This window comes from Ornithorhynchus anatinus, chromosome 4, assembly GCF_004115215.2.
Source record: "Ornithorhynchus anatinus isolate Pmale09 chromosome 4, mOrnAna1.pri.v4, whole genome shotgun sequence".
Classification (NCBI taxonomy): Eukaryota; Metazoa; Chordata; class Mammalia; order Monotremata; family Ornithorhynchidae; genus Ornithorhynchus; species Ornithorhynchus anatinus.
In genome coordinates this window covers 42,721,709-42,747,817 of record NC_041731.1, presented here as the reverse complement: position 1 = coordinate 42,747,817, position 26,109 = coordinate 42,721,709, and the positions used below count along the sequence as shown (strand labels likewise).

At 48.5% G+C, this 26,109-nt stretch overlaps 1 protein-coding gene across 5 annotated transcripts in view; it reads right to left on the bottom strand.

Moving 5' to 3' along the window:
• Positions 1-26,109, bottom strand: part of GSN (gelsolin) — a 64,198-nt gene that overhangs the window by 8,056 nt on the left and 30,033 nt on the right. For 2 of the 5 annotated variants that reach the window (XM_029062964.1, XM_029062961.2), the window contains exons 2-9: positions 13,093-13,297; positions 12,224-12,378; positions 8,199-8,360; positions 7,667-7,816; positions 7,330-7,419; positions 6,097-6,229; positions 2,241-2,329; positions 1,757-1,972 (exon numbers count right to left, since the gene is read on the bottom strand). In XM_029062964.1, coding sequence (XP_028918797.1) covers positions 1,757-1,972; positions 2,241-2,329; positions 6,097-6,229; positions 7,330-7,419; positions 7,667-7,816; positions 8,199-8,360; positions 12,224-12,378; positions 13,093-13,288 — 1,191 coding nt within the window. In that variant the 5' untranslated portion in view covers positions 13,289-13,297. Of the gene's footprint in view, positions 1-1,756; positions 1,973-2,240; positions 2,330-6,096; positions 6,230-7,329; positions 7,420-7,666; positions 7,817-8,198; positions 8,361-12,223; positions 12,379-13,092; positions 13,298-14,632; positions 14,703-14,835; positions 15,100-20,774; positions 20,887-26,109 lie in introns of those variants that run through there. The other 3 variants (XM_029062962.2, XM_029062963.2, XM_029062960.2) reach the window with 3 other exon arrangements.

Genomic DNA, 26,109 nt, shown 5'->3' with positions numbered 1-26,109 from the left:
TTGGGAGAGTACAATATAACAGAGTGGTTAGACACGTTCCCTGCCCACAGGAGCTTGCAGTCTACATGGGGAGACCTAGCTGACCTCTGGATGACCACTACAAGTGCACTACAAGAGAAGAGGCATGGCTTAGTGGAAAGAGCATGGGCTTGGGAGTCAGAGGACGTGGGTTCTAATCCTGGTGGCTCCACTTGTCTTCTGTGTGACCTTGAGCAAGTCACTTAACTTGTCTGTGCCTCAGTTACCTCATCTGTAAAGCGGGGATTAAAAGTGTGAGCCTCAGGTGGGACAACCTGATTACCCTGTATCTATCCCAAAGCTTAGAGCAGTGCTTGGCACATAGTAAGCACTTAACAAATACAACAATAATAATAATTATTATTATTATTACAAGGGCCTTAACATAGGTGTTTCTCTGTCTGACTGTGGGCTCTCTGCAATCCAGCAGTGCCACCTGGTGGTGGTGAATCAACACTGCCCTCAACCCGGTTCCCAAACCTTGATATACCCATTTGGAAACGAAATAATAATAATAATACTAATAATAATAATAATGTTGGTATTTGTTAAGCGCTTACTATGTACAGTGCACTGTTCTAAGCTCTGGGGTAGATACAGGGTAATCAGGTTAATCAGGTTGTCCCACGTGAGGCTCACAGTCTTCATCCCCATTTTACAGATGAGGTAACTGAGGCCCAGAGAAGTGAAGTGACTTGCCCACAGTCACACAGCTGACAAGCGGTGGAGCTGGGATTCGAACCATGACCTCTGACTCCCAAGCCCGTGCTCTTTCCATTGAGCCACGCTGCTTCTCTAATTCTCCACACCTCGATAAACCCATTTGGAAATGAAATGATTCCCCAGACGCTGAAGACGAATGACCTCAAGCAGGGAGGGAAGGGAAACCCTGAAAGCTCTGGAACCTGCCCTACAATTCCTGATGGCCTTAGCCTTCCTCAGCTCTGCTCATCAATTGTCTTTTTCCATCCCCCCAGATGATGTTTCTCCATGGCTCCTTTTCCACTCAGAAGCCCACCCCGAGGAACAAACCCAGCAGGGCAGAGAGATGCCTCAAGAGAGATGTCTCACTGTAGGCCCCTTCTCCCAACTGTCACTACAAGCAGCCTCAAGTGAAAAGTGGAAGTTAGGGGTTGCTGCCCTAGGTTCCCAAACCCATCTGCACAATTAATAATAGCAATATTAAAATAATAATAATAATAACAATATTGATAGTGGTATTTGTTAAGTGCTTATTATGTACCAGGTACTGTACTAAGCATTGGGTTATATACAAGAAAATAAGATTGGACACAGTCCCCATCCTATATGGGGCTCACAGTCTCAATCCCCATTTTAAAGATGAAGTAACTGAGGCACAGAGAAGTGAAGTGACTTGCCTAAAATGACACAGCAGACAAGTGGAGAAGCTGGAATTAGAATCCATGACCTTCTGATTCCCAGGCCCATTTTCATTCATTCGTTCATTCAATAGTATCTATTGAGTACTTACTATGTGCGGAGCACTGTACCAAGCGATTGGAATGTACAATTCGGCAACAGAGATAATCCCTGCCCAATGACGGGCATTCACTACTCCATAAAGAGTGAGAGCTGGTGTGGCTGAGCTGGGTGGGATCTTGGAAAAATGCTAAAAAGAGCAGTCTGCGCCTCATGCAGTCAGGGAATGCCAGCTCGCCATCTGGAACGGTCTGGCCTGGGCCGAGAGAGCCCTTGGAGCCGTATCCAGATTCCCTACCTGCTTCTTGCCACTGCCGTCATCATCCATGCCGTGTTGGGCGGCCATGGCGGTGGAGGTGTGCAAGGTGGCGGCGTCGAATGGCACCTTCTCCACATTGGCGACGCGGCTGGACAGGTAGGCCACACCCAGGCCCTGAGTCTGGTCCCGGTCCTGCCAGGTCTTGAAGAATTGCTTGAACAGTGGGGTCTCGCCGTTCTCGGGGAGAATTTGGATCTGGAAAGTTGAAGAGGAGGGGACAATGGGGTGACTGTGGGTCTGGTCTCCCGAGCAACCAACAAGCAGTGGGCCCATTGGGCTCAAGCCCTAGGAAACTGACACGTAGACCTCATTCGTGGTCACGGACAGCGGGAAACCCAATGGAAGCTATTCCCATTAGAACCTCTCCTCCTGTTGGAGAGGCAGCTTTTCATCTGGCCCCTCTGGTCTCTCCATTCTTCGTGCCCACCTCCTCCTAGATTCCAACCTCCTCTCAGACCCTCACCTGGGTCTCCTTGGGGTAGCCCATCTTGGAGATGAAGTCGGTGGCGGTTTGCAGAGCGGCCTTCCTCTCCTCGGGGTTGGCCTGCTTGCCTGTGAGTGGAGAGAGTGGCTCAGGTGGGGAAATCGGAAGCCCGGTTCCCAGCTCAGTGCCACACTGATCCCGAGGGGTCAGCAGCAGTCACGGTACCTCCATTAGGGTCCAGAGGGGCTGGAGATCCCAGAATCCAGGGAACAACACTATCCTCTCCATCTCTAAAGCTCATAACCTTGGCATTATCCCCATCTCTTTCAACCCCCATATTTAGTCAGTCGCCAAATTCTGCCAGTTCTTTCTTCGCATCTCCAGAATCCACCATTTTCTCTCAATCCAAACTGCCATCCCACTAGCTTAAGCCCTTGTCATACAGTGACTCGACTACTGCATCAGCTTCCTTGCAGACTCCCTGTCACCAGCCTTGCCCTTCTCCAGTCCACACTTCACTCTGCTGCCTGGATCATTCTTTTAAAACAACATTTTACATACAATTCCTCACTTCTCAAAAATCTCCAGTGGTTGCTCATTCCTCTCCGCATTAAGCAGATACTCCTGACCACTGGTTTTAAGGCATTTAGTTCTCATCCAAAAGCTTATCCTTGCTCCTCTTCCACTATAACCAAGTTTTCAGGCTTCCCTCTTCTCAAGCTAGCATAGTCACTGTGCCACACTCATCTCTCATGCCCCCATCTACCTTTTGCTCACTCCTTCTCTCTTGTCTGGAATTTTCTTTTTCCTCACATCTCCTCCAAGAGGCCTTCCCCGATTAAGCCTTCTTTCCTGACTCTCTCCCCTTTCTTTGTCATCTATGCACTTGGATCTGTACCCTTTCGGCATTTGGTATATACCCCACCCTCAGTCCCATAGTACTTATGTATATATTCATAAATTAATTATTTATATTAATATCTGTCTCCCACCTAGACTTGAAGATCACTGTGGATAATCAACTCTGTTGTACTCTCCCAAGTGTTTAGAAGAGCTCTGCACACAGTAAGTGGTCAATAAATATGACTGATTGATTGATTCACTTTGGACAGACCACTGTTTTGCTCTTCCCAAATTCAAAGCTCTTCTAAAAAAATCACATCTTCTCCAGGAGGCCTTTCCTGATTGATCTCTCCTTTCTCCACCCTATTTCTCCACCTCTGCCACTTCAGCATTCCCACACCTCTTAAGCACTCATATACTCACTCCCCTTTGCCCCCCCACCATAGTACTTATATATGTAGCTTTAAACTATGTTAATTTCCCCATCTGTAATTTATTTTAGTGTCTGTTTCTCTGCTAGACTGTAAGCTTTTTGAGAGCCGCAATCATATCTACCAAGTCTACTGTAATCTCTCAAGTCTCCAGAATAAGCACTCAATAAATTCCATTCATGGATTGATTGACTGGTCCAGGTATTTGTCATATCCTAGCTTGACTACTACCTTAACCTGTTCACTGGTCTCTCCCTTCTCCAGTCCTTGATTTAATTACAGTGGTATTTATTGAGCACTTACTGTGTGCAGAACACTATACTGAGGGCTTGGGAGAGTACAATACAACAGAATTGGTAGAAAGGTTCTCTGTCCAAAACAAGCTTACAGTCTAGAGACAATGAGCTTACAGTCTTATCTTTACTAGAACAGAGCTCTCATCAATGGTATTTATTTAGCGTTTACTGTGCGTAGAGCACTGTACTAAGTACTTAGGAGAGATGGTAGACACGTTCCCTGGCCACAGTAAGCTTCGCCTCCCCACTTATCAAAATCATCAGTGGTTATGCAGTCCTCTCTGCATCAAGGGGACACTCCTGAAGACTTACTTTCAGGTCCTTCCTCAGCAATCTCCATCTTCCTCTCCACTTTCTTCTCCTACCACCCCACCAGCTCAGTACTCGGCCATTCAATCAATCATATTTTTTGAGCACTTAGTGTTGCAGAGCACTGGACTCAATGTGTCATATTCAGGACACACTGAAAGCCCTCAATAAATGCTATTGATCGACTGATCGATCTACTTGCTCTCTCAGATGCACATCCCAAACACCTTCTACGTAGTGGGGACAGGGGCTAGAGAGACAGACCAGCAGCTACCTTCAGAACCCAACAGCTGGTTCTTCCCCAACTACACTCCTTTTTTAAAAAAACATGGTATTTGTTAAGCACTTGCTACGTGCCAGGCACTGAACTAAATGCTGAGGTAGAGATGAGCTATTCAGGTTGGGCATAGTCCATGTCTCAAATGGGGCTCACAGTCTTCATCTTCTTTTTTATAGATGAGAGAACTGAGGCATAGACAAGTTAAGTGATTTGCCCAAGGTCATACTGCAGACAAGTCGGGGAGCCAGGATTAGAATCCAGCTTCTTCTGACTCCCAGGATGGTGCTCTATCCATTAGGCCACTCTGCTTTTTCTAGAAAGCAGCGTGGCTCAGTAGAAAAAGCCCGGGCTTGGGAGTCAGAGGTCATGAGCTCGAATTCCGGCTCTGCCACTTGTCAGCTGTGTGACTGTGGGGATGTCCCTTAACTTCTCTGTGCCTCAGTCACCTCATCTGTAAAATGGGGATTAACTGTGAGCCTCACGTGGGACAACCTGATTACCCTATATCTACCCCAGCGCTTAGAACAGTGCTCTGCACATAGTAAGCGCTTAACAAATACCAACCTTATTATTATTAGAAAGCCATGCCTCAGGGCAGCCATTAATCTTAGCTTCAGTCTGTTGGTCTACTGGGGGTTGTCTGAGACACAGGCCAAGTGAAGCAAGAAGAAAAAGATGCAGCTGAGGTATCCACCCCACCATCTCTGCCTGTATGTTTCTCAGCTTTCTCTCTTTTCTTCCCTTTTCTCCCCCTAATCTTTGACCACTGTCCCACTGTCCCCCAAGGCCTCACCCACTGATTTTGCACCGTAAAAAATTTTAACAAAGATGACTCTATTTACCAATTTATATTTTAATCTATTTCATAAAAATGAATTAGGTTGCTAATCATTTTACCTAGGATTTGTTAGTAATTTGCAGCTCTTGGAAAATAATAATAATGGTTTTTGTTAAGCACTTTCTATGTGCCAAGCACTGGGGTAGATACAAGGTAATCAGGTTGTCCCACATGGGGTTCACAGTCTTAATTCCTATTTTACAGCTGAGGTAGCTGAGGCACAGAGAAGTTAAGTGACTTCCCAAGGTGGAGCCGGGATTAGAACCCACAACCTCCGACTCCCAAGCCCGTGCTCTTTCCATTAAGACAAGCTGTTTCTCAGGCAGTGAACAGAGATGTAGCCAAATAAATGGCCCAGAGTTGGTGGTGTCTGTCTCTGTCACAGGTCAACTAAGGGTATTACCAGTGTTTACTCTTTCCACTAGAGAGCCACCACATCCCTCACAAGAGAAGCAGCGTGATTTAGTGGAAAGAGCCCGGGTTTGGGAATCAGAAGTCATGGGTTCGAATCCTGACTCTGCCCCTTGTCAGCTGTATGACTGTGGGCAAGTCACTTCACTTCTCTGTGCCTCAGTTCCCTCATCTGTAAAATGGGGATGAAGACTGTGAGCCTCACGTGGGACTACCTCATTCCCCTGTATCTACCCCAGTGCTTAGAACAATGCTCTGCACGTAGTATGTGCTTAACAAATACCAACATTATTATTATTATTAAGTCCCCAGAATTCCCTTACCTCCTCTATCAGCACCTCATCCCCCAACCCTTCTCTTCCCGCTCCTCCATTCTCCAAGACCCACCAGCCTCTCACACTACCCCTGGCTCCTCTCAAGGTCTGGCATTCCTGGAGCTCCAACTCCCATCACCAACACCACCAACTCCACCCTGCCCTCACGGCACCTTTCCAGACGAAGATTTTCTTGTTGGAGCCGTGGTCCAGGATGAAGCAATCTTCTGATTTCAGCGCTGCCTGAGCAAATGGGTTCTCGTCGGCCACCAGGGAGACAGACATGGCCCCGGCGCTGTTGGAGACCTGAAGGGGACAAAGACAGAGTGAGGGGGAGGCACGGAGGGACCTCCGGGGTTGCAGGACAAAGAAGTGTAAGTAATAATATTACTAAAAATAATAGTATTTATTAAGTGGTTATTACATGCCAACTTCTACGCTAAGCGCTAGGGTAGATGCAAGATAATCAGATCTCAAATGGGGCTCATAATCTAAGTAGGAGGAGGAACAGATTTTGAATCTCCATTTTGCAAATGAGATAACTGAGGCACAGAGAAGTTAAGTGACTTGCCCAAAGTCACACAGCAGGCAGAGCCAGGATTAGAACCCAGGACCTGTGACTCCTAGGCCCATGCTCTTTCCAATAGGCCATGCTGCTTACCAAGTATCTCCAGAGCTGCTGTCATTCTCCCCAGATCCTAACAGGGACTTCCAGTTTCAAGGCTACTTGAAACTTCCCCAACTTCCCGTTACCTCAGCACTGTCCTCCTCCAAGCTTTCTTCACTGTAGCCCCTGGCCAGCTCTGCCTGCGCAGATGCTGGCCTGAGCTTGTGAACTTAAATAGACCCAAGCTCGTTGGGCAGGAGATGGGGAGTATGTCTGGGATTAGGAGGTTTGAAATAGTGGGTGTGTGTGTGTGAGAGACAGACAGACAGAGAGACAGAGAGACACAGAGAGAGAATGTGTGTGAGTGTGGAGTGACAGTGAGGGATTAGGGAAGGGTGACGGGATCAAACACAGACATCGAATCTCCTTGGAAGCTCAAGGGCAGACGTGTACTGGGGTAAGGGGAATGATGAGGAAATCTTGGAATTGGGGCCTCTGGCTTCCTGGAGGCATCTGGTCGTTGCCATTGGAGGCCCCGAAGAAGCCACGTTACATCCTCTCCTGAGCCTTTGCCTTGGCCTGGTGTGGGGGTGGAGCATCTGTCACCAGCTAGTCTCTGTGATGCCCATCCTGAGCAAGGACGAAGCCCAGCCAGCTGAGCCTTCAGGAAATGGCAGCCAGGATGTGTGCTCAGCTCCCAGACCCTGCCCATCATCTGCCGCTACTGGGGTCCCCTGCCCTGGCCTCACTCCAGCCTCTCCTCCCAGGGCCTCGTTGCTGCCCCTCGGCTCCTCGTTACCTTGTACAGCTTGGCCAGCTTGCGGTTGGCTGTGTCCACTTGGGTAGTATCATCTGGTCCTTGGGGCAGATTGGGCTTGGGTCCCAGGATCTGATGATGGAGGAAGAGGAGGAACAAAGCATTGATCACTGGGTGAGCGTCCCCAGGCCGGGACCCCACGCCCCTGATTACTGGGCCCACAGGGAGCGGAACAGTTGACCCATCCCAGGGCCCATTCTCCATCCATCTGCATCTCCAGTTCCGGGGGCATTTAGGAGAACTAGTGACCACAGGAGGCCAGGGGGCCAAGGCAGCTTCCCTTCCCACTCTGACCCCCAGGAGGTGAAGCGGCAGATACCTCGAGCATCTTCTGAGACTCGGCTCCCTCCTCCAAGACGTGCACCTTGGCCCGACCGCTCCGCTCGTTGTCTCGGATGCCCTTGGAGACCTGGACGGCCTTGAGGCGCTCGAAATGGTTGCTTTTGGAGCCGCACCACTGATAGATGTCCTGCAAGATCCAGAGAGGGGTGAGTGGCCTAGTAGAAGGGGCAGATGCATGTCTCTTGCATCCACATTTCCGGGAAACGATTAGTAACTATCCACTCTTTTCTTCCAGTACATCCCAGCTCTCACTCTTCACTCCTCCCAAACTCACCCGCTCACTGTCCCTCGTCCTCATCTCTCCCACATCCCACCTCTTTCTCACTTCCTTTAACCTGCCTGAAACTCCCTCCCTTTTCAAATCTGACAGAGCTCTACTCTCCCATTCTGCAAAGCCCTCGTGAAAGCACATCTCCTTCCAGGAGACCGTTCCTGAACAATCGCAAGGCCTGATGAGAATTCATGAATGAGTCCGGGGGAAGGACCCCGTCTCTATTGCGAAAACTCACGTTGCCGAGGTCCAGGATGAAACAGTCTCCAGTATTGAAGCTCTCCCAGGACACGGGAACCTCAGTGGCTCGGGGTGCCCGGCGACCTTTCACTTGGAAGAGTCTCTGTACGGACACCTGGTTGGGCACGACATGCTTGAAGCCAGATGCCACACCACCTTTCTGCAGGAGACAGGAAATCCAATCTGAGAATTATGCAGTTTGGAATCTGTGGGCTTTTGTGTGGAAGATCATTCTGTTGGTGAAATCTGCCTCTCCCAAATCAAGGGGCCAACTTTAGTGAAAAATGAATCTTCCTGAATCCTTTCTATGACAACTCCCTCTGAATTTGAATTTGGGGGCTCCCTGCTGGTTGGGGCATCCTTTATTCCATGTCCCTGGGTTTTGCCTGACCTCCAGGCAGGACCACCTGGTCTCTGGTCAAGGAGGGCAAGAATTCAAAGGTTTGCATAATCCACTCGGTCCCTTTGGGATCTATCATCTCAGAAAGAATGCAGAGCAGCAAATTTCCCTGTTACTGCCAGGAAGAAGAGCACATCCTGCCTGAGAATTTTCAGTGGTTCATCTTTTCAGAGCGAAGCAGGGTCTGGGGGATCCTAGCCTGGTCTTTGAGTTGGGGTCATCCAAACCCTACCCCTGGAAGAATCTACAATCCAGACCAGGATCACAAACAACCCAGATCCAGGAACTCCATGCCCATTGGCATGGCTGATCCAGTTGGGAATAATTCACTCTACTGGCCCTCTCTTCTACTCAAATCTCTATGCTTTTCTACCCAAAACTCACCCCACCCTCTAACTTCCTTTTTTGTGTCTGGAGCCATTCTGACTGTAGAGCCCTTCAAGGGTTTCCTGAGGATGCCTGTGTTCTGTTGGAAATCTAAGCCATATTCAGCAGCATGGCTCAGTGCAAAGCGCCTGGGCTTGGGAGTCAGAGGTCATGGGTTTGAATCCCAGCTCTGCCACTTGTCAGCTGTGTGACCGTGGGCAAGTCACTTAACTTCTCTGTGCCTCAGTTACCTCATCTGTAAAATGGGGATTAACTGTGAGCCTTCCGTGGGACAACCTGATTATCTTGTATCTACCCCAGCGCTTAGAACAGTGCTCTGCACATAGTAAGGGCTTAACAAATACCAACATTATTATCCCTATGGCCACTGGGATTCTCTAAGTTTCCATTCCAGTGAAAGGGAAGGAGTCACAGGCTGAGGCAATTTTTTTATGGTATCCATTAAGTGCTTACAATGTGTCAAGCACTGTTTTAAGTGCAGGGAGAGATACAAGTTAATCAGGTCAGACACAGTCCCTGTCCCACATGTGGCTCACAATTTTAAGTAGGAGGGAGAACAGTTATTGAATCCCCATTTTGCGGTTGAGGAAACTGAGGCACAGAGAAGTTAATTGACTTGTCCAAGGTCACACAGCAGGCAAGTGGTGGAGCTGGGACTAGAACCTGGTCCTCTGGCTCCCAGGTCTGTGCTTTATCCATTAGGTCACCCTGCTTCAACTAATTGCTGAGTAATTCAAATGCAAACACTCGACACTGGTTGCAGACAGAAAACTTTTGACAGATTGAGACATCTCTTTTCCTTCCTCCTGCCCCACCCCTCAGTGTTCCCCTTGTGACAGTCCAGGAGGCTAAAGAATCCTCATCCAAAAAAAGAGGAAAGACCCAGTCATTTCTGGAGCATGGGAATCTGCTCCCCCTTCAGAGCCAGTGCCAGAGGGAAAAGCTGTTCCGCACAGGCTGGCTCCACTCACTGGCTGGCATAAGCTGAAGGGATTAGGCAGAGGGGAGGGAGTTTGGGAAGTGGGCAAAAACCCAAGCATCAGGAAGGACAATTCTTGCCAGCTAAGGTCAGAGAAAGTAACAGGGGTCAAGCTGGTATTTTTCAGGAAGACTGGGCTTCAGCAGAGGGAACTAGACTGTAAGCGTGTTGCAGGCAGGGAACGTGTCTACCAGCTCTGTTATATTGTACTCTCCCAAATGCTTAGTACACTGCTCTGCACACAGAAAGAGCTCCATAAATACCATTGACTCACTGATCAGAAGGACCTGCAGATGGCAGTGCCCGTGGAGGAACTGACACAGAGGAAGCACAGCAGAACTACGGGGAGAGGTCACCCCTAGCTTTAAATTAAGAATTACTGCCAGATCATGAATAGGCAGGTTTTGCTGCTTGGAGTTTAATATTCTATGATATTCTGTTGTTCTGGACTCTAAGCTTCTTATGGGCAGGGAATGAGTCTGCTAATTCTATTTTTCTTTACTCTCCCAAGCATTTACTATAGTGCTCTGCTCATCGTAAGTGCTCAATAAATACCACTGACTGTACAATTTCAGTATTTACATAAACCCTTAACCAAGTGAATACTAGTTATCTGTTTATAACTAGAGTTTGGGGCCTGAGGGGGTATAAAGCCTGCATGTTCCAAGAGAGTGCAAGGAGAGGTGAAGGCACTTGACATTCCTTCCAACCCTTAGCAGTCGGCTCAATGCCTCCTGTGCCTTCTGGGGGTACCAAATTTAAGAGTCCCAGGGTAGTAATTTATAATGATCACTGTGGTATTTAAGCCCTTACTTTATGCCAAGCACTGTATTAAGCGCTGGGGTGGATCCAGTATAGGCAGTATAGGCAGATTGGCACAGTACCTATCACACATGGGGCTCACAGTGAAAGTAGGAGGGAGAAAATGTATTGATTCTCCATGTTACAGATGAGGAAACTGAGGCAATGAAAAGTCAAGTGACTGGGCCAGGGTCAAGGGTAAAGCCAGGATTAGAACTCAGGGCCTCTGACCTCCAAGCCTGTGTTCTTTCCACTAGGTCATCATCCTGCTTCTTAAACTACTTGACAAACTACTCAAAACCCTAGGCAAACTTACCAGGGCCTTAGCATGGAATCCAAGAGTATCTGCCCCGCTGTGAGTTGTCATAGGCACTAGGACCTTAGCATTGGAAATTGGGTGTCCAACATCAAAAAGTGATTGGAAAGGTCACATCCCTCTATTACAGAGTCTTTCTACTACAGGCCATCAGGAAACAAAGTCCTTGCAGAAGGCTTTTGATCCATGACTTTGGCCATGGTCATTGCTTTGGACCCTCTGTGGAGAGTAATAGGAGGAGGCAGGCAACGTTGGGATTTGGGGGATACAGGATTGGCTTTATGGCTTACACCAACTTAAAGTCCATATCTGCCCTTTGCCTAACCCCAGAATTCCTGGTCCCAGAAGAACTAGGAGGGCGCTCAGGGAGTATCCCAGAGACCATCTGAAACCATTCTCTTAATGGCAAATCAGTGGAAAACAAACCCCTGGACCTCCACTCCGGCCAATCAAACCCTTGGTTCCCTCCAGAAGTGCAGGATTACACAATCAGGGCCAGGAGGATGAGATCAGCCACACTTTGGATCGCCTTGGGTCTGTTTAAATTTCAAGTTGGACTCTGGACCTTTGTAGTTCAAGTTCAAGAGTGTATGTGTATGCTGGATTTTTTTTGTTGTTTCTTTTCAATGTGCACAACATAACTTCCTGTTGCTAAGAGAGAGACCCACCCCAAATGAGGGGTTCCAAAGGTTCTTAGGCAACAAGAGGCTCTTTGTGAACACAATTTGGATCGAGTCGAATGTAAATGAATCAGAACCGTGTGGGTCTGGTTTCCCTGGGGGAGGCAAGAGTTTAAGCACTAATGGCTGAGGGGGCCCAGGGCCAGCTGTTTCTAAAGTCTGCTCAGTGAGACTTGGCAAGCTCCAGTTGTGGGCTGGGTTGCCCATCCTTCAATCAGAAGGAAACTTCAGGTTTGTCTGCCTTCCAGTTCAGCCCTCCCCTTCCCTTCCTCCCTCCCCTCTCCCCCAACCAAGTCAGTCCTCTGAGGGTCTGAGCGGAGCCTATCCTGTTTCATTCCCAGAAAACATCTGGAGGGGAATTGGCTCCCCGTTATTGGCAGAGAGAGATGGTCCCTGGATTTCTCTGGGAAGGGGACCCCTCCCGGCCCAGAGCCTGGTCCCACTGGCCCATAACCCGTACCTTGTACTTGATGCCGGATTTGAAGTATCCCAGGAAGGTGGCAGACTCGAAGCCCTGGACCTCCCGGTGCTGGATGGCCTTGCCATTCAGGTAATCATCCATCTGGACGGTGAAGATGGCAGCAGCCCCGCTCTCATCCTGAGTGCACTCATTCCCTGGAGCCCAGAGAGCAGGTATTCGCATTACCCCCGCCCTGCCCCTCCCCAGCCCGGGGGGGCCGCTGAGAAGCGACTTCCACACAGATGCTGGGTGGGAACATGTGGAAGACTTCACGCGGAGGAGAGCCGAAGGGATGTTCCCTGTGTCCCCAATCTTCTCTCCCCAGAACCACCACCCTGAGCTGCAGAGCAGTCAGGGATGAGGGTGGGATGAGATTGGAGTCTGGAGTCAATTTGGAAACTTGAACAATGATTGTACATCATTCACTCACTTAAATTATAGATAATCCCTCTAGACTATAAGATCGTTGTGGGCAGGGAATGTGTCTGTTCGTTATTGTAGTGTACTCTTCCAAGTGCTTAGTAAAGTGCTCTGCATACGGTAAGCGATCAATATATATATTTGACTGGCCGACTGTAAGCTCCTTGTGGGCAGGGAACATGCCTACCTGCTGTAACACTGTACTCGCCCAAGAGTTTAATTTAGTAGAGTACTCTGCAAACAGAAAGCACTCAATAAATACAACTGATTGATTGGAGTCAAAACTCTGCTACGCCCTGCAGATTGGAAGAAGAGAAGAGAGCCGGGTGTCGCCCCGAGCATGACCAGTCGGACCTAGTTACCTCACAAAGCAACAGTGTTTTAAATCTCTACATCCTGGGCTGGGACCCTGGGAAGGACCCATGGGACACAGGCGGACCACTCCTTACCCAGCCAGAAGTGGAGGTCATACTGCAGGTTCCCGTTCCTCTGCTTGATGGTATTGAGGACCAGATAAGCATCCCCAGTGAAGAAGTCCCCATACAGGTTCTTGGGCACTGGCACCAAGTCAAACTTCTCAACCCTCCAGATCTGCAGGCCAGGCTCTTTCCCCGCCTTCAGGAACTCCGCGTGCTCCACCACCATGCTGACGGGCTGGGGGAGAAAAGGAGGCAGCAACGGTGAGGAGAAGAGGGAGGATGGAGAATGAAAAATCACGGCACGGCAAGTGAGAGTAGGAAGTTTCGGACCCAGTGGGAATCAGGACTCTGGCACTGCATGCAAAGAGGAGCTCTCATTTCACACTGCCGTCCAGTCCGCATCCAACCGGTAACTGAGTCAGGGAGAGAATGGGGGGTTCGGATGCCTTCATCCTCCCGCGGGCAACCCTCCCCCCAGCCCCCCAAGGCACACAATAGTCCCTAGCTGCTGACTGGAGCGGTGCCAGAATGCCACCTGAACTGTGTCTGCTACATCGTGTTTGCAGGATGGAAAGTAAGTGTAATGTCTTACGTTCACTCCGGCTTTCTTATTTCCTGCTTTCTGTGTTCTTAGCTATCTCCCCTATCGGCCACCCCGCACTCTTCTGTCTGCTCTAAATACGTATATGGTCACCTGCCGGTGAGGCCAAAAGGCTCTCGGACAGAAAAGATGAGAAACTGCCGTACGCTAGCACTCGGCTGCCCTTCCAGCTACTCCTTTGGACTCCTCACCCTCACTGGGACCAAATGTGGTGGGGAGAAATGGGGACCACTGACCTCTCTCAACTTCACTGCCTGGTCTTAATCTGGGTTTCCATCGAAAGGAAGCTCAGAGGACCTTGAGCCACCTCCCTTTGCCTCACAATAATAATTATGATACTTGTTAAATGCTTACTGTGTACCAAGCACTGTTCTAAGCACTTATGGTAAAGTCCTGATCTGGTTGTAGGGGGCCACCCCAGCCTTGGAGAAGAAACCTGCCTTCTCTACATCACTTCCTGCAGCCTAGACCCAACATGCTGTTTCGCTGGAACAGCGGTGGCTCCCCAGGCTCTTTGGGAGGGAGGTCTCTATCACTGTGTATGTGCTCCCATAGAGAACCACCTCCATAAACCAACCATGTCCTGCTTGTGGACAAATTTCCTGTCTCTGCCCCACTCCCTCCTCTGGATTCTAAACTTTAGGGCACCCTTTCCCGCTCCACCACCCCCCTCCCCAAACAGACGATCCAATCTTGTCCACCCACCCTGACGAACCCGTAGCAGGCACCGTCTGCAGGTGCCTGTTGGAGATCCAAAGTTCAGTACTGCTAAACCCAGAAAGAGAGAAGTGAATCACATGCATCCGTTACTTTGTCAGAAAAGAAAGAAACGGCGGAATAGGCAAAGGTTGTACTGGGAATGAAGGAAAGAGACGGAGGATGCTGCGGATTAGTATGAATCCTAGTAAAACAGGCAAAGGGACAAAAAATAAGATCCAGCTTGAAATCTAGAATCAAAATGATACTTACAAAGCAACAAAACAGTTTTTCCATTCTAGACCTTAATTATTCCCCTTTTCCTAGCGTTGTATCTGAAAAACTTATAATAAAGAGTTAAATAAAATAAAGAAGGCAGAAAGCAAACCCACCCGCCCCCACCCAAAACACCAGTTCGGGCAAAGATTTCCTCAGCGGCTTAAGAACAATGTGTAACAAGAGCGTCCACCACTTACCGCAGCTGAAAGAGCCACAGCTGCTGTAACCAGATAGCCAAGGTCTTCAAAGGACAGGGCATTTACGAGGCTGACCCTCAGCATCACAGGGCAGAGCACTGTGAGGAGAAGGTAACCATACCCTCCAGCTCCCTGGAATTTGAGAGCCATTTTTACAACAGACTACGTCTCCCCGAGCCCGGGCGGCACAGCTCGGCAAGTTCGAGAGCCGTCCGAGGGAGGAGAGGAGAGGAGGGCAGATCCGTTCCTTCCGTGACACTCTCTCTCCCTGTCAAGTCAGCTGGGTCGCTCCATTAAATAAGGCCGCTGAGAGTGGCCCAGCCCACTGGAAGCCTGCCTTTGGCTCACGTGAGCTCCTTCTAACACCATCACCTTGTCTGGACAGCATCTCGTCATCGGTCTTATCCCCAACAGGCTTTCCCAAGCACAAGACCTAACATGGGAGCGGGAGGTGAAGACAAAGACATTGTATGGAAAATAAAACAAATCATTCTGCAGGAGAAGCCAGAAACCCATCCCAGTAGAGCCTGTGTACTTGGAAGAGGGAGAGGCATCTCTTGGGGCTAAATGGACTTGATACAATCAGGCCACCATCAGATGGGGAGACGCCCTCACCCGCCCCACGGACTCATCCACACCTGGAGGAGAGCGGGGCCAAGGGACAGGCCGGAGTGGGTGGGAGAGAGGGTGCAGGTGTTCGAGACTCCGCAAAGAAAGAGGACGGCTCTGCGGCCTGGAGCTGAGCCTGGCCCGCTCTGTCATTCGGACCCTGGGAGTTGGAAAACCGAATGCCGACCCCTCAGCTCCAGCTGCATCTGGAGCTGGTGGGAGGTGTTGTGTGAGTCTCTCCGGGCAATTGCTAGTGGGGCTGGGGAGACCCACCTCTTCCGGTAATGGAAAAAGCCGGCTGCCTCTCTGAAAAGCCCCAAAGGAGACCACTGGCCCAGCCCGGCCCTGGGTCGGCTAGAATGGGACGAAGCCCGGTGGCATTAATTCCACGGTACTTGGAGGCTCCTAGCTGGCCAACGTTAGATTCGTTTTGGGCCCCTGTTGTTTGGGAAAGGGACTCCTCTTGAGCAATAGCGTCGAATTAGCACACTTCGTGCAAGAGAAGCATCGCTAGCAGCCAGAGCACAAACTGCAGAGATGTGTCCAGGAAGCCCTGCGGCCCAGAGAATAAATGAATCACAGATGAAGTCTGCCATGCTCCAAATGCCAAATCAAAGTGTCCCTATCGGAAGGCCCTGTCAGCTTACAGGGGCATCACCCGCAGTCAGCTGGAGGTAAGATGTCCTCGTGGCTGGGAAACTTCCCTCAAGATAAAAGCACTGACTCACAAAGTGGGTGGTAAAGCCTGCGGTAAGGCCAGGATCTCAGACCTGGCTGTAGGAGGGAAGGAGAGGCTGGGAGGTGAGGAACTTGGTTATCTACCTTGGAGTGAGGAAATTCCTCTGGTTTTCACTGGCTCTCCTGGGCTCAGTCTGCCCCTTGGGGGCCTTCGGGGGCCAGGGCCCAGCAACCTACTGTGACCGAGCTCTGGGCCTGGGCAGCAGAGGGAGACAGTCAAGGCCCCAAAATCACAACCAGTCCTCGCTCTTGCTGACTTCTCACCCACCGGCCGCTGCTTCCCCAGGAGCAGAGCCAGGAAAGTGGACTGGCTAAGCATGGAGAGGGAGGAGGAGTGAGGTGGGAAGCAGAGAGCCTCCTCCTCTGAGGAGGAGAAATGGATTTGGCCTCAAGAGGGTGCAGGAGGGGGGCGTTTCCCACATTATGAATGCCTGGGTATGGAAACCCCGCCTTCCTCTTTTCCCAAGCCAGTGTGGTTGGTCCCTGGGGGCCGGGCGGAGTGGGGTGAGTCAGAACCAGTTCCCTCCACAGCACGACTACCCGGCAAGACCAGCCAGGCTCGGCAGCTGCAGAGTTCACTCCTAGCTGGAGACTCGCAACCAGAACCCCACTGAGGGCCTGCAACAGCCATCACCTTCTTCTGCCGGGGAAAGAGGGGTTGGGACCACCCTCCTTGCATCCTTCTCCCCTGGCCCCTGCTCATAAAGCCCATTTACAGGACAGGAACCCTGCTGGCTGCAGTCACAAAGCACTGCTGCCCCATCAGAGCTGAAAACTAAAACTCTCAGTGCAGCAGGGAAAGGGGTCCAATGGGAACTCCATTCCTCCACCTAGAAAGGCTCTGCCAACTTTACCCACTCGTCTTCTGCTCTTGCCTCCCTGCCTGCTGTTCAGAAAGGAACAGCTGGCCCAAAGGAAGCAGATTCCTCCACCAACAGTGAATTTCTCAGCATGCCTGGGGAACTCTTCTGTCATCCTTTCCACCTTGGTTGCACAAAGAGAGGGCAATCTACCTTCACAGAATAGCACCAAACACTGCCTCACTCTGTGAACTCGGGAAATCCTCCGAAGCTCTCCGGCCCTCAGCTTTCCCATCTAAATACTGGGAAGAAAAAATCCTTCCTTGACCCACAAGTATGTTGCAAAGGTAAACAAGATATGTGTGAAAAAATTTTGCACTTGCTTCCTGAAAGGGGCCACATGATCCAAGGTATGATTATTATCATTATTTTTATTATTTCTCAGTTGGCTCTGCTAACACTTTGTTTTTCTAGCTGATCATATTAATACTTTTTCTCAACCTCCAGCCAAAAGTTGCTTGTTTTCATTTCTTTATTTCTGATTTCCTGCCACACCTATGTGGAACATAACCCACTTCTCCCCTTAAGGACCTGTCGGTCGCTAATTAGGGCCTTGTTCAATCAGCGCAGGCAGCCAGCTCTCCTCCCAACAGCCTCCACTCTTCCCCTGCCAGAGTCTCTTCCCTCTTTCCCCCCATCCACTCTCCCCACCCAACTTTCCCTCTCTGGGTCAGCACACACTGCTCTCAGGCCTCTACCTCGGGGATTTGACCCAGACAGGGCCAGGAAGAGCACACAACAACATTTGTAGAGCTTCACCCTGATTGGGCCCGGCTGGGGCAGGCCAGGGGCGTGGGGGTGAGCGGCTCGGGCTGCCAGACCTCTGGCCTTTGGGCGAGCAAGCAATACTGGGGCCAGACCCCAGTGAAAAACACACTTACAAAAACAAGGAGCGGGGCGGATTTCTCCTAGAGCGTGAAATAATCCTTCTTCCCAATTCCCAAACCGGATGCCTTGCACTTGGACACTTAATTATGAAGCTTTGCCTATTTCCACTGGTTCACAATGTTTCTTAATGATCTTCCCTGGAAGCCCCTGGCTTTGCTAGCGAATGAAAAGAAGTGCTCGGCCTTGCTTAGTGGTGCATTTGCTGTTTTTTCCCTTCCTGGGGCCAGAGCTTCCATTAGGGTAGAAGAAGCCTCAGTGACCTGAAAGGAGGAAACATCAGTGTTTTCCAAGTGCAGTTGAGGAGCATGACTGGTCTATGGCAGTGTTACAGGCCTGAGGCCAGGTCTCCACCCCCTCTTGGGAAACACAAAAGAAACCATTCAGATTGAAAGGAAAAGTCAAAATAAAAAAAGACAGAGAGAGAGAAAGGGAAAAAAAAGAACTCTTGAGTTTGTCCTTTCGATAAATATCTCTGAGCCACTGCAGGCTTGGGTTTTTGGCAGATATAAGGTCTGAAACTCCTTGCTGAAAGGGACCCAAGAGTAGAATATGCTGGCCCAGAGAGGGAGAGCTGGGTGGGAAAAGCCTATTGGACAGAGCACAGACCTGGGAGTCAAAGCACCCGAGTTCTAATCCAGGCTCTGCCACTTGTCTGCTGTGTGACTTTGGGCAAGTCACTGAACTTCTCTGTACCTCAGTTACCTCTGCTGTAAAATGGAGATTAAGACTATGAGTCCCAGCGGGACATGGGCTGTGTCCAACCTGATTTGCTTCTATCTACCCCAGTGTTTAATACAGTGCCTGGCACATGGTAAATGCTTAGAAAATACTACTAAATTTTTTAAAAAAGGCAGAGAGACTCTGGCAGGGAAAACCAGAGGCTGTCGGGAGGAGAACTAGCTGACTGTGCTGATTCAACAGGGCTCTGTTTAGTGATCAACAGACCCTATGGGATGGGGATGGGGATGGTGGGGCAAGGAGGGGAGAGTAGGTCCCACATAGGTGTGGCAGGGAATCAGAAATATCACGATTCAGTCTGCCTCCCCCGGGGAACTTCAGGACCAAGAACCTATGTAGAGGAACTGATGATAGTATTAGTGGCTCGGGCAGCTCCATTCACATTCTCGCCCCTACCAGTCGTGTTCCCACTAGGGCAGGCAGTGTAGCACATTGTAAAATGCCCCCTAAGGTTTTTTTGTTTTGTTTTTTTAATGTGGGACCCGTTTATGGCCGAAGTGGCTGGCACTTAGTAGGGCCAGCTTGGGCATCCTGTAGCTGCTCAATGATAGTAAATAATGTAGGAGAGCAATAATACAATTGTCTGAAGGAGACATAATGTCTTTGCAGCTGCTGTTACATGAAGCAAATATTCTGCCTCATTCCAGGAATAGCCATTATGCCAGCTCTGACACTTTACTGCCATGTGACCTTGGGCAAGTCACTTCACTTCTCTGTGTCTCAATTTCCTCATCTGCAAAATGGGAATTGAGACTGTGTCCAACTCGATTTGCATGTATACAACCCAGCGTTTAGTACAGTGCCTGGCACATAGTAAGCACTTAACTAGTACCATCATTACTGATGTGTATAGCTAGGGTGAGACTTCCTAAATTCAGGGTAACTGAATAGGAGGGGTTCATTCAGTCGGTCTCACTTCTGTTTTAGACTGGACTGCTAACTTTTCAGGAAAGAAAAGTTCAGAACCTAAGGTCGAAGATGGCGATACGTTACTGACTCCAAGCATATTATTGTTATCACAGGGAGAATAAAGCTCACCATTAGGAAGGCAGAATAAATGTTTTCCCTTTTACTCTTTGTCCAACCTGATGCTCTTGCAACTGCCCCTGTGCTTAGCACATAGAGTGCTTGGAACAGAGGAAGCACTTAAAAAAAGAGAAATGAAATATGTGGGGAGAGGGCCCTCACAAGCATGACTCGGAGGGAAGTTCCAACAGTAAAATGTCTACCAGCAGGCGGAGTGTCTGGGAGGGAGCTCGGATCAAAAGACCCTGGGTTTTGTTAGTTCCATGGTTTGCTTTGCAAATATTTCTGGTTAAGGAAGATAATTTGACTGTTTAACCCTGTGAAGCCTGACGTTCCCTGTGCATCTGATGTTAAGAAGGACACACGCACACACTCGAAGTTGTATCCTGGAACAAACAGGAGACACAGAGACACACAAACACACGGGAACACACACACAATCGCATTCCATATCCTGGGATAGACAAGACACACACAAACACATGCCATATGTCTCCTGGAACACAGATGCAAACACACTCACACACACATCATCATCATCCAACTCCTGGGGCAGACACACACACACAGAAATTGCAGTCCATATCCTGGGAAAGACACGATGCACACAAACACACCATCTGTCTCCTGAGACACACACACACACACACATACACATATATCGTCGGTCTCCTGGGACAAACACACACACACACACACACACACAATCAGTCTCCAGGACAGGCAGGCCTAACCAGCCCTGTGGCTGGGGAAATTCCCAGTGGGATCTCCATCGGAAACAGCCCCAGTAGGATCCCACCACCTCCCACTGATAACTAACCCATGCCGGAAGATGAAAGGGATCCAATTTCCCAGGGAAAATGGGCCCGGCACAAAAAAACATCTAGTTCTGGGCTCCGTCCTCTAAAGCGGGCTCAACCCCGGACATTTTCAAACCGGTTCTCAGCATGTGGAATTATTATTATTAATGCTGCCGCCCCAGGCCTCGGTGTCACGGGACAAATTTTCTCAGGGCCAGAATGCTACACAGGCCATCTGTAAACTAAAATCCCAAATCAAAAGTTTAAGCTTAAAGGTTACCTCTGAGGGAAAACAGCAGAACTTCAGCTGTTCAGTCAGCCTGATAGCTAATCATCTGTGTTTATAAACAGATTGCTTTCCTCCTTAAGCCCAGCTTCTCCTTTCCTCCAAGGCTCACTCAAGGATCAGGATTTACGCATTTCAATGACTTCCTTTGTTTGGGATGGACTATATGGGGGCTTTCAGCAGACATCACTTACCGGTAATGTCCAGCAGAGGGGGAAGAAAAACTGAGGAAAAGTGGGAGAGAGGAGGAACGGGAAAAGAAGGAGAGACAGGCACACAGAGAGGGGAGCAGGCAGAAGGAGCGAGAGAAGCAGAGACAATCACAATCTATTTATTGAGCGCTGACTATGTGCAGATCACTGTCCTAAAGGCTTGGGAGAGTACAATATAACAGAGTTGGTAAACACGTTCCCTGCTCCCAAAGAGTCAGAGATGCAAAAACCGTGAATTATTTGCTTAGTTCCTTCTGACTTTCCCTTTAGGCCCAAATCCAGCCTGAGAGAAAAAAGAAACCGCTCGATGTGTCAAAGCCGACTCTGGCTGCAGAAACAGAAGGATTCTAGGACATGAAAAACCAGGCGTTTTCAAGGCAAATTTAATTTGACTTTTAAGAAACAGAAACAGCATACACACACGCACAACATCTCCTTCCCTTTCTCTCCCCAACTACCTTTAAACTACTTCTACTTTCACACACCAGATGCTTCCCGTTTCATGAAGCTCAAACAACTAGAGGTGAAGAACATTGTACTAAGGGCATGGGACAGTAGTTAGATAGCTAGATATGACCTAATCCCCTCCCATTAAGGATATTACAATCTAGCCAGGTATAGGACAATAAAATCAATTACCGGTAGGAGGAAATAATGCAATAGAAAAATATGTACATCACTGCAGTTTGAGGGCGCAGAGGCAGGAGAACTTAAGAGCACTTAAACGTTCCAAAGAGGCAAAGATATAAAGTTGTGAGATATAAAGATATAAGCAGTATGGCTTAGTGGATAGGCGTGAGCCTTGGAGTCAGAAGGACATGGATTCCAATTCTGACTCTGCCACTTGTCTGTTCTGTGTCCTTGGGCAAGTAACAACTTCTCTGTGCCTCATTTACCTCATCTGTCAAATGGGGATTAAGAATGTGAGCCCCATGTGGAAACATGGACTGTTGCCAATCTGATTAGCTTGTATCTACCTCAATGCTTAACAGTGTTCAATGCTGACACATAGTAAATGCTTAACAAATATATTTTTTAAAAAAAACCTATAAAATAAGTATATTAGAAAATAAGCAGGGAAGGCCCCTGGAAGAGATGTGATTTCAAAATCAGTTTCCATTTCAATTTCAAACTGAAATTTCAAATTTCAGTTACCTCATCTGTAAAATCAGAATTAAGACTGTGAGCCCCATGTGGGACAGAGACTGTGTCCAACCTGTTGATAATAATAATAATAATAATGATATTTATTAAGCGACTACTATGTGCCAAGCACTGTTCTAAGCGCTGGGGTAGATCCAAAGTAATCAGGTTGTCCCACATGGGGCTAACAGTCTTAATCCCCATTTTACAGATGAGGTAACTGAGGTACAGAGAAGTTAAGTGACTTGTCCAAAGTCACATGGCTGACAAGTGGTGGAGCAGGTCTTAGAACCCATGACCTCTGACTCTTTCCACTGAGCCATGCTGTTTCTCATCTTCTTTCTATCACAGTGCTTAAAATAGTGCTTGGCACACAAAGTAAATGTTTAACAAATACCATCATTATTATCATTAATAATTTCAATAATTAATAAGTTTTAAGGGAAGGGCAGTAATCTGTTGGACATGACTGGGGAGTTTCAGGCAGGAAGGAAGGCATGAGAAAGAGGTCAGTGACAAGGGGGATGAGAATGAGGCACAGTGACTTGCTTGCTTAAAAGGACTGGAGAGTGCAAGCTGGGGATTTAGTGGAGGAAAATAGTGGATAAGTAGGTGGGAAGGAACTGATGGAATGCCTTGAAGTTGATGGTCAGGAATTCTGGACTTATGGGAAGAGGAATGGCAACCATTGGAAGCTTTTGAGGGGCGAGAAGATGTGTGTAGAATGACACTGAAGACAAATGATCTGGGCAGCAGCAGGGCAGTCAGCAAGGAGGCTGTTGTGTTAATTTGGCTTAGTGGAAAGCGTACGGGTTTGTGAGTTAGTTAGGTCATGGGTTCTAATTCCTGCTCTGCCACTTATCAGCTCTGTGACTTTGGGTAACTCACCTCACTTCTCTGTGCCTCAGTTATCTCATCTGTAAATGGGGATGAAGGCTGTAAGCCCCACGTGGGACAACCTTTCATTCATTCATTCAATAGTACTTATTGAGCACTTACTATGTGCAGAGCACTGTACTAAGCGCTTGGAATGAACAAGTCGGCAACAGATAGAGACAGTCCCTGCCGTTTGACGGGCTTACGGTCTAATCGGGGGAGACGGACAGACAAAAACAATGGCAATAAATAGAGTCAAGGGGAAGAACATCTCGTAAAAACAATGGCAACTAAATAGAATCAAGGCGATGTACATTTCATTAACAAAATAAATAGGGTAATGTAAATATATACAGTTGAGCAGACGAGTACAGTGCTGAGGGGATGGGAAGGGAGAGGGGGAGGAGCAGAGGGAGATGGGGGCAAAAGAGGGTTAAGCTGCGGAGAGGTGAAGGGGGGGCGGTAGAGGGAGTAGAGGAAGAAGGGGAGCTCAGTCTGGGAAGGCCTCTTGGAGGAGGTGAGTTTTAAGTAGGGTTTTGAAGAGGGGAAGAGAATTAGCCTGGCGGAGGTGAGGAGGGAGGGCATTTACTCCAGCGCTTACAGCAGTGCTCGGCACATAGTAAGCACTTAACAAATACCATTATTATTATTATAAGTACTTAGTAAAGTGCTCTGCACAGAGTAAGTGCTCAATAAGTAAGCGCTCAATAAATACTATTCAATGAATTGAATGAATAATTTAACTCAGAAGCTGTCTATTGCGTCTGTCATTCAAGTCACACATGGTCCAACCCACACTACCAACCCCCAACCCCCTGCTTGGGCGTCTACCCCTTAGGTCTTTATGGAAGTTAATCCCTGGGGCCAATGTTCCCAGGGTGAAGGGTGACAGGGCTGGGGCACTGGCTCCCTCTTACGGCCTGTACAATGGTAGCCAAAGTTGAAACTGAGGCCCATTATGTCTTCATAATGTGTGTGTCCAAGAAGCTGTGGGGACGGTGACAAGTTCTAACTTCCTTTTGGGCTGGTATCGTGTCTCTTTACATCTACTGTAAGCTTCCAAGCACTTAGAACAAGTGCTTATTATGTGTCAAGCACTGTTCTAAGCACTGGGGTGGATACAAGTTTGGACACAGTCCCTGTCCCACAAGGGGCTCACAATTTAAATTGGAGGGAGGAGGTTTTGATCCCCATTTTACAGATGAGGTAACTGAAGCACAGAGAAGTTAAGTGACTTGCCCAAAGTCACACAGGAAGTAATTAGCAGAGCTGGGATTAGAACCCAGGTCCTCCAATTCTCAGGCCTGTGCTTTTTCTATCAGAACATGCTACTTCTCAATTCTCTACTACCAATTCATCAACTGAGCTAGAGTTTCTGCCCTGCCACAAACTAGCAGAATGCTTGGCACTTAGTAAGCACTTAAAGATCACACTTTCTTTTTTTATGGTATTTGTTAAGCATTTATCATTTAATAATGTTGGTATTTGTTAAGCGCTTACTATGTGCCGAGCACTGTTCTAAGCGCTGGGGTAGACACAGGGGAATCAGGTTGTCCCACTTGGGGCTCACAGTCTTAATCCCCATTTTACAGATGAGGGAACTGAGGCACAGAGAAGTTAAGTGACTTGCCCACAGTCACACAGCTGACAAGTGGCAGAGCTGGGATTCGAACTCATGAGCCCTGACTCCAAAGCCCGTGCTCTTTCCACTGAGCCACGCTGCTTCTCAAGTTTTTATCATTTGTCAAGCATTATCATTTGTATCCATTTGTATCATTTGTATCATTTGTATCATTTGTATTACATTATCATTTGTAACCATCATTTGTCAAGCACGGTTCTAAATGCTGGGGTAAATGCAAGTTAATCAGGTGGGACACAGTCCTTGTCCCACATGGGGCTCACTGTGTAAGTAGGAGGGAAAATAGGTATTGAATCCCCATTTTACAGTTGAAGAAGCTGAAGCACGGAGAAATGAAGTGACTTGCCTAAGGTCTTGCAGCAGGCAAGGGGCAGAGATGGGATAAGAACTCAGGTCTTCTGACTCCCAGGCCCGTGCTTTATCCAGACCCTACTGCTTCCCACTGGAACACTTATTATTAATTATTATTATTATAGATAGAAACCAACTTGGGGAAATTAAATCGCTCTGTTCACGGGAATCATGTTGAGGCGAGAAAATAATCTGCAAATGGACAATAAATTGGAAACAGGGCGTGTGTGCAAAGCATTGGTCTATGTGTTTGGGAGAATATAATAATAATAATGTTGGTATTTGTTAAGCACTTACTATGTGCAGAGCACTGTTCTAAGCGCTGGGGTAAACACAGGGGAATCAGGTTGTCCCACGTGGGGCTCACAGTCTTAATCCCCATTTTACAGATGAAGGAACTGAGGCACAGAGAAGTTAAGTGACTTGCCCACAGTCACACAGCTGACAAGTGGCAGAGCTGGGATTCAAACTCATGAGCCCTGACTCCAAAGCCCGTGCTCTTTCCACTGCGCCACGCTGCTTCTCGAAAGAAGTCACAGGAAAGAGTTAACCAATTTTTCTTGCTCCTCGCCTGCCAGGGTAGCGAAGAAATCTTTCAGCAGAGAAAATTAAACCTATTAAAAAAACCCACAAGGAGGAATGTTAGGAGCTTAGGTGGTTTAGGGAAGTATATCTTCCTAGGAAAACCCAGCCCCACCTTTTGGGTGTCCGCGCCTTTAAGAGGATTAGCTGGATCTGCTGAATGGGGAAAAGGCAGCGGGACTCAGAGGAACAAAGCAGCAGTCAGTTTAGATTCACAAGTCGACATGGATTTCAGGGTCCCATCTGGGGCTACTGCTGCCCTGCAGATTTCTAAAGTGACCAGTGAAATTCCAGGAGTAGCACTGGACATTTCTAGCCGGGAACTTGATCACAAGAGGGGTGGTGGATTAGGAAGAGTGAGGTGGGAAGCAAATGACCCCAGTGTTGGTCTCTTGAGCCTCCGGCTCCTGATGGGGACAAGAAATGCACCCTGAGCCCCTCGCACTTCTGCACGAAAGAAAGCAGTTTTGCAGCTTCCCATGTGGACCAACTCGGGGAACTGAGGCTTCTCTGCAGCCAGAAA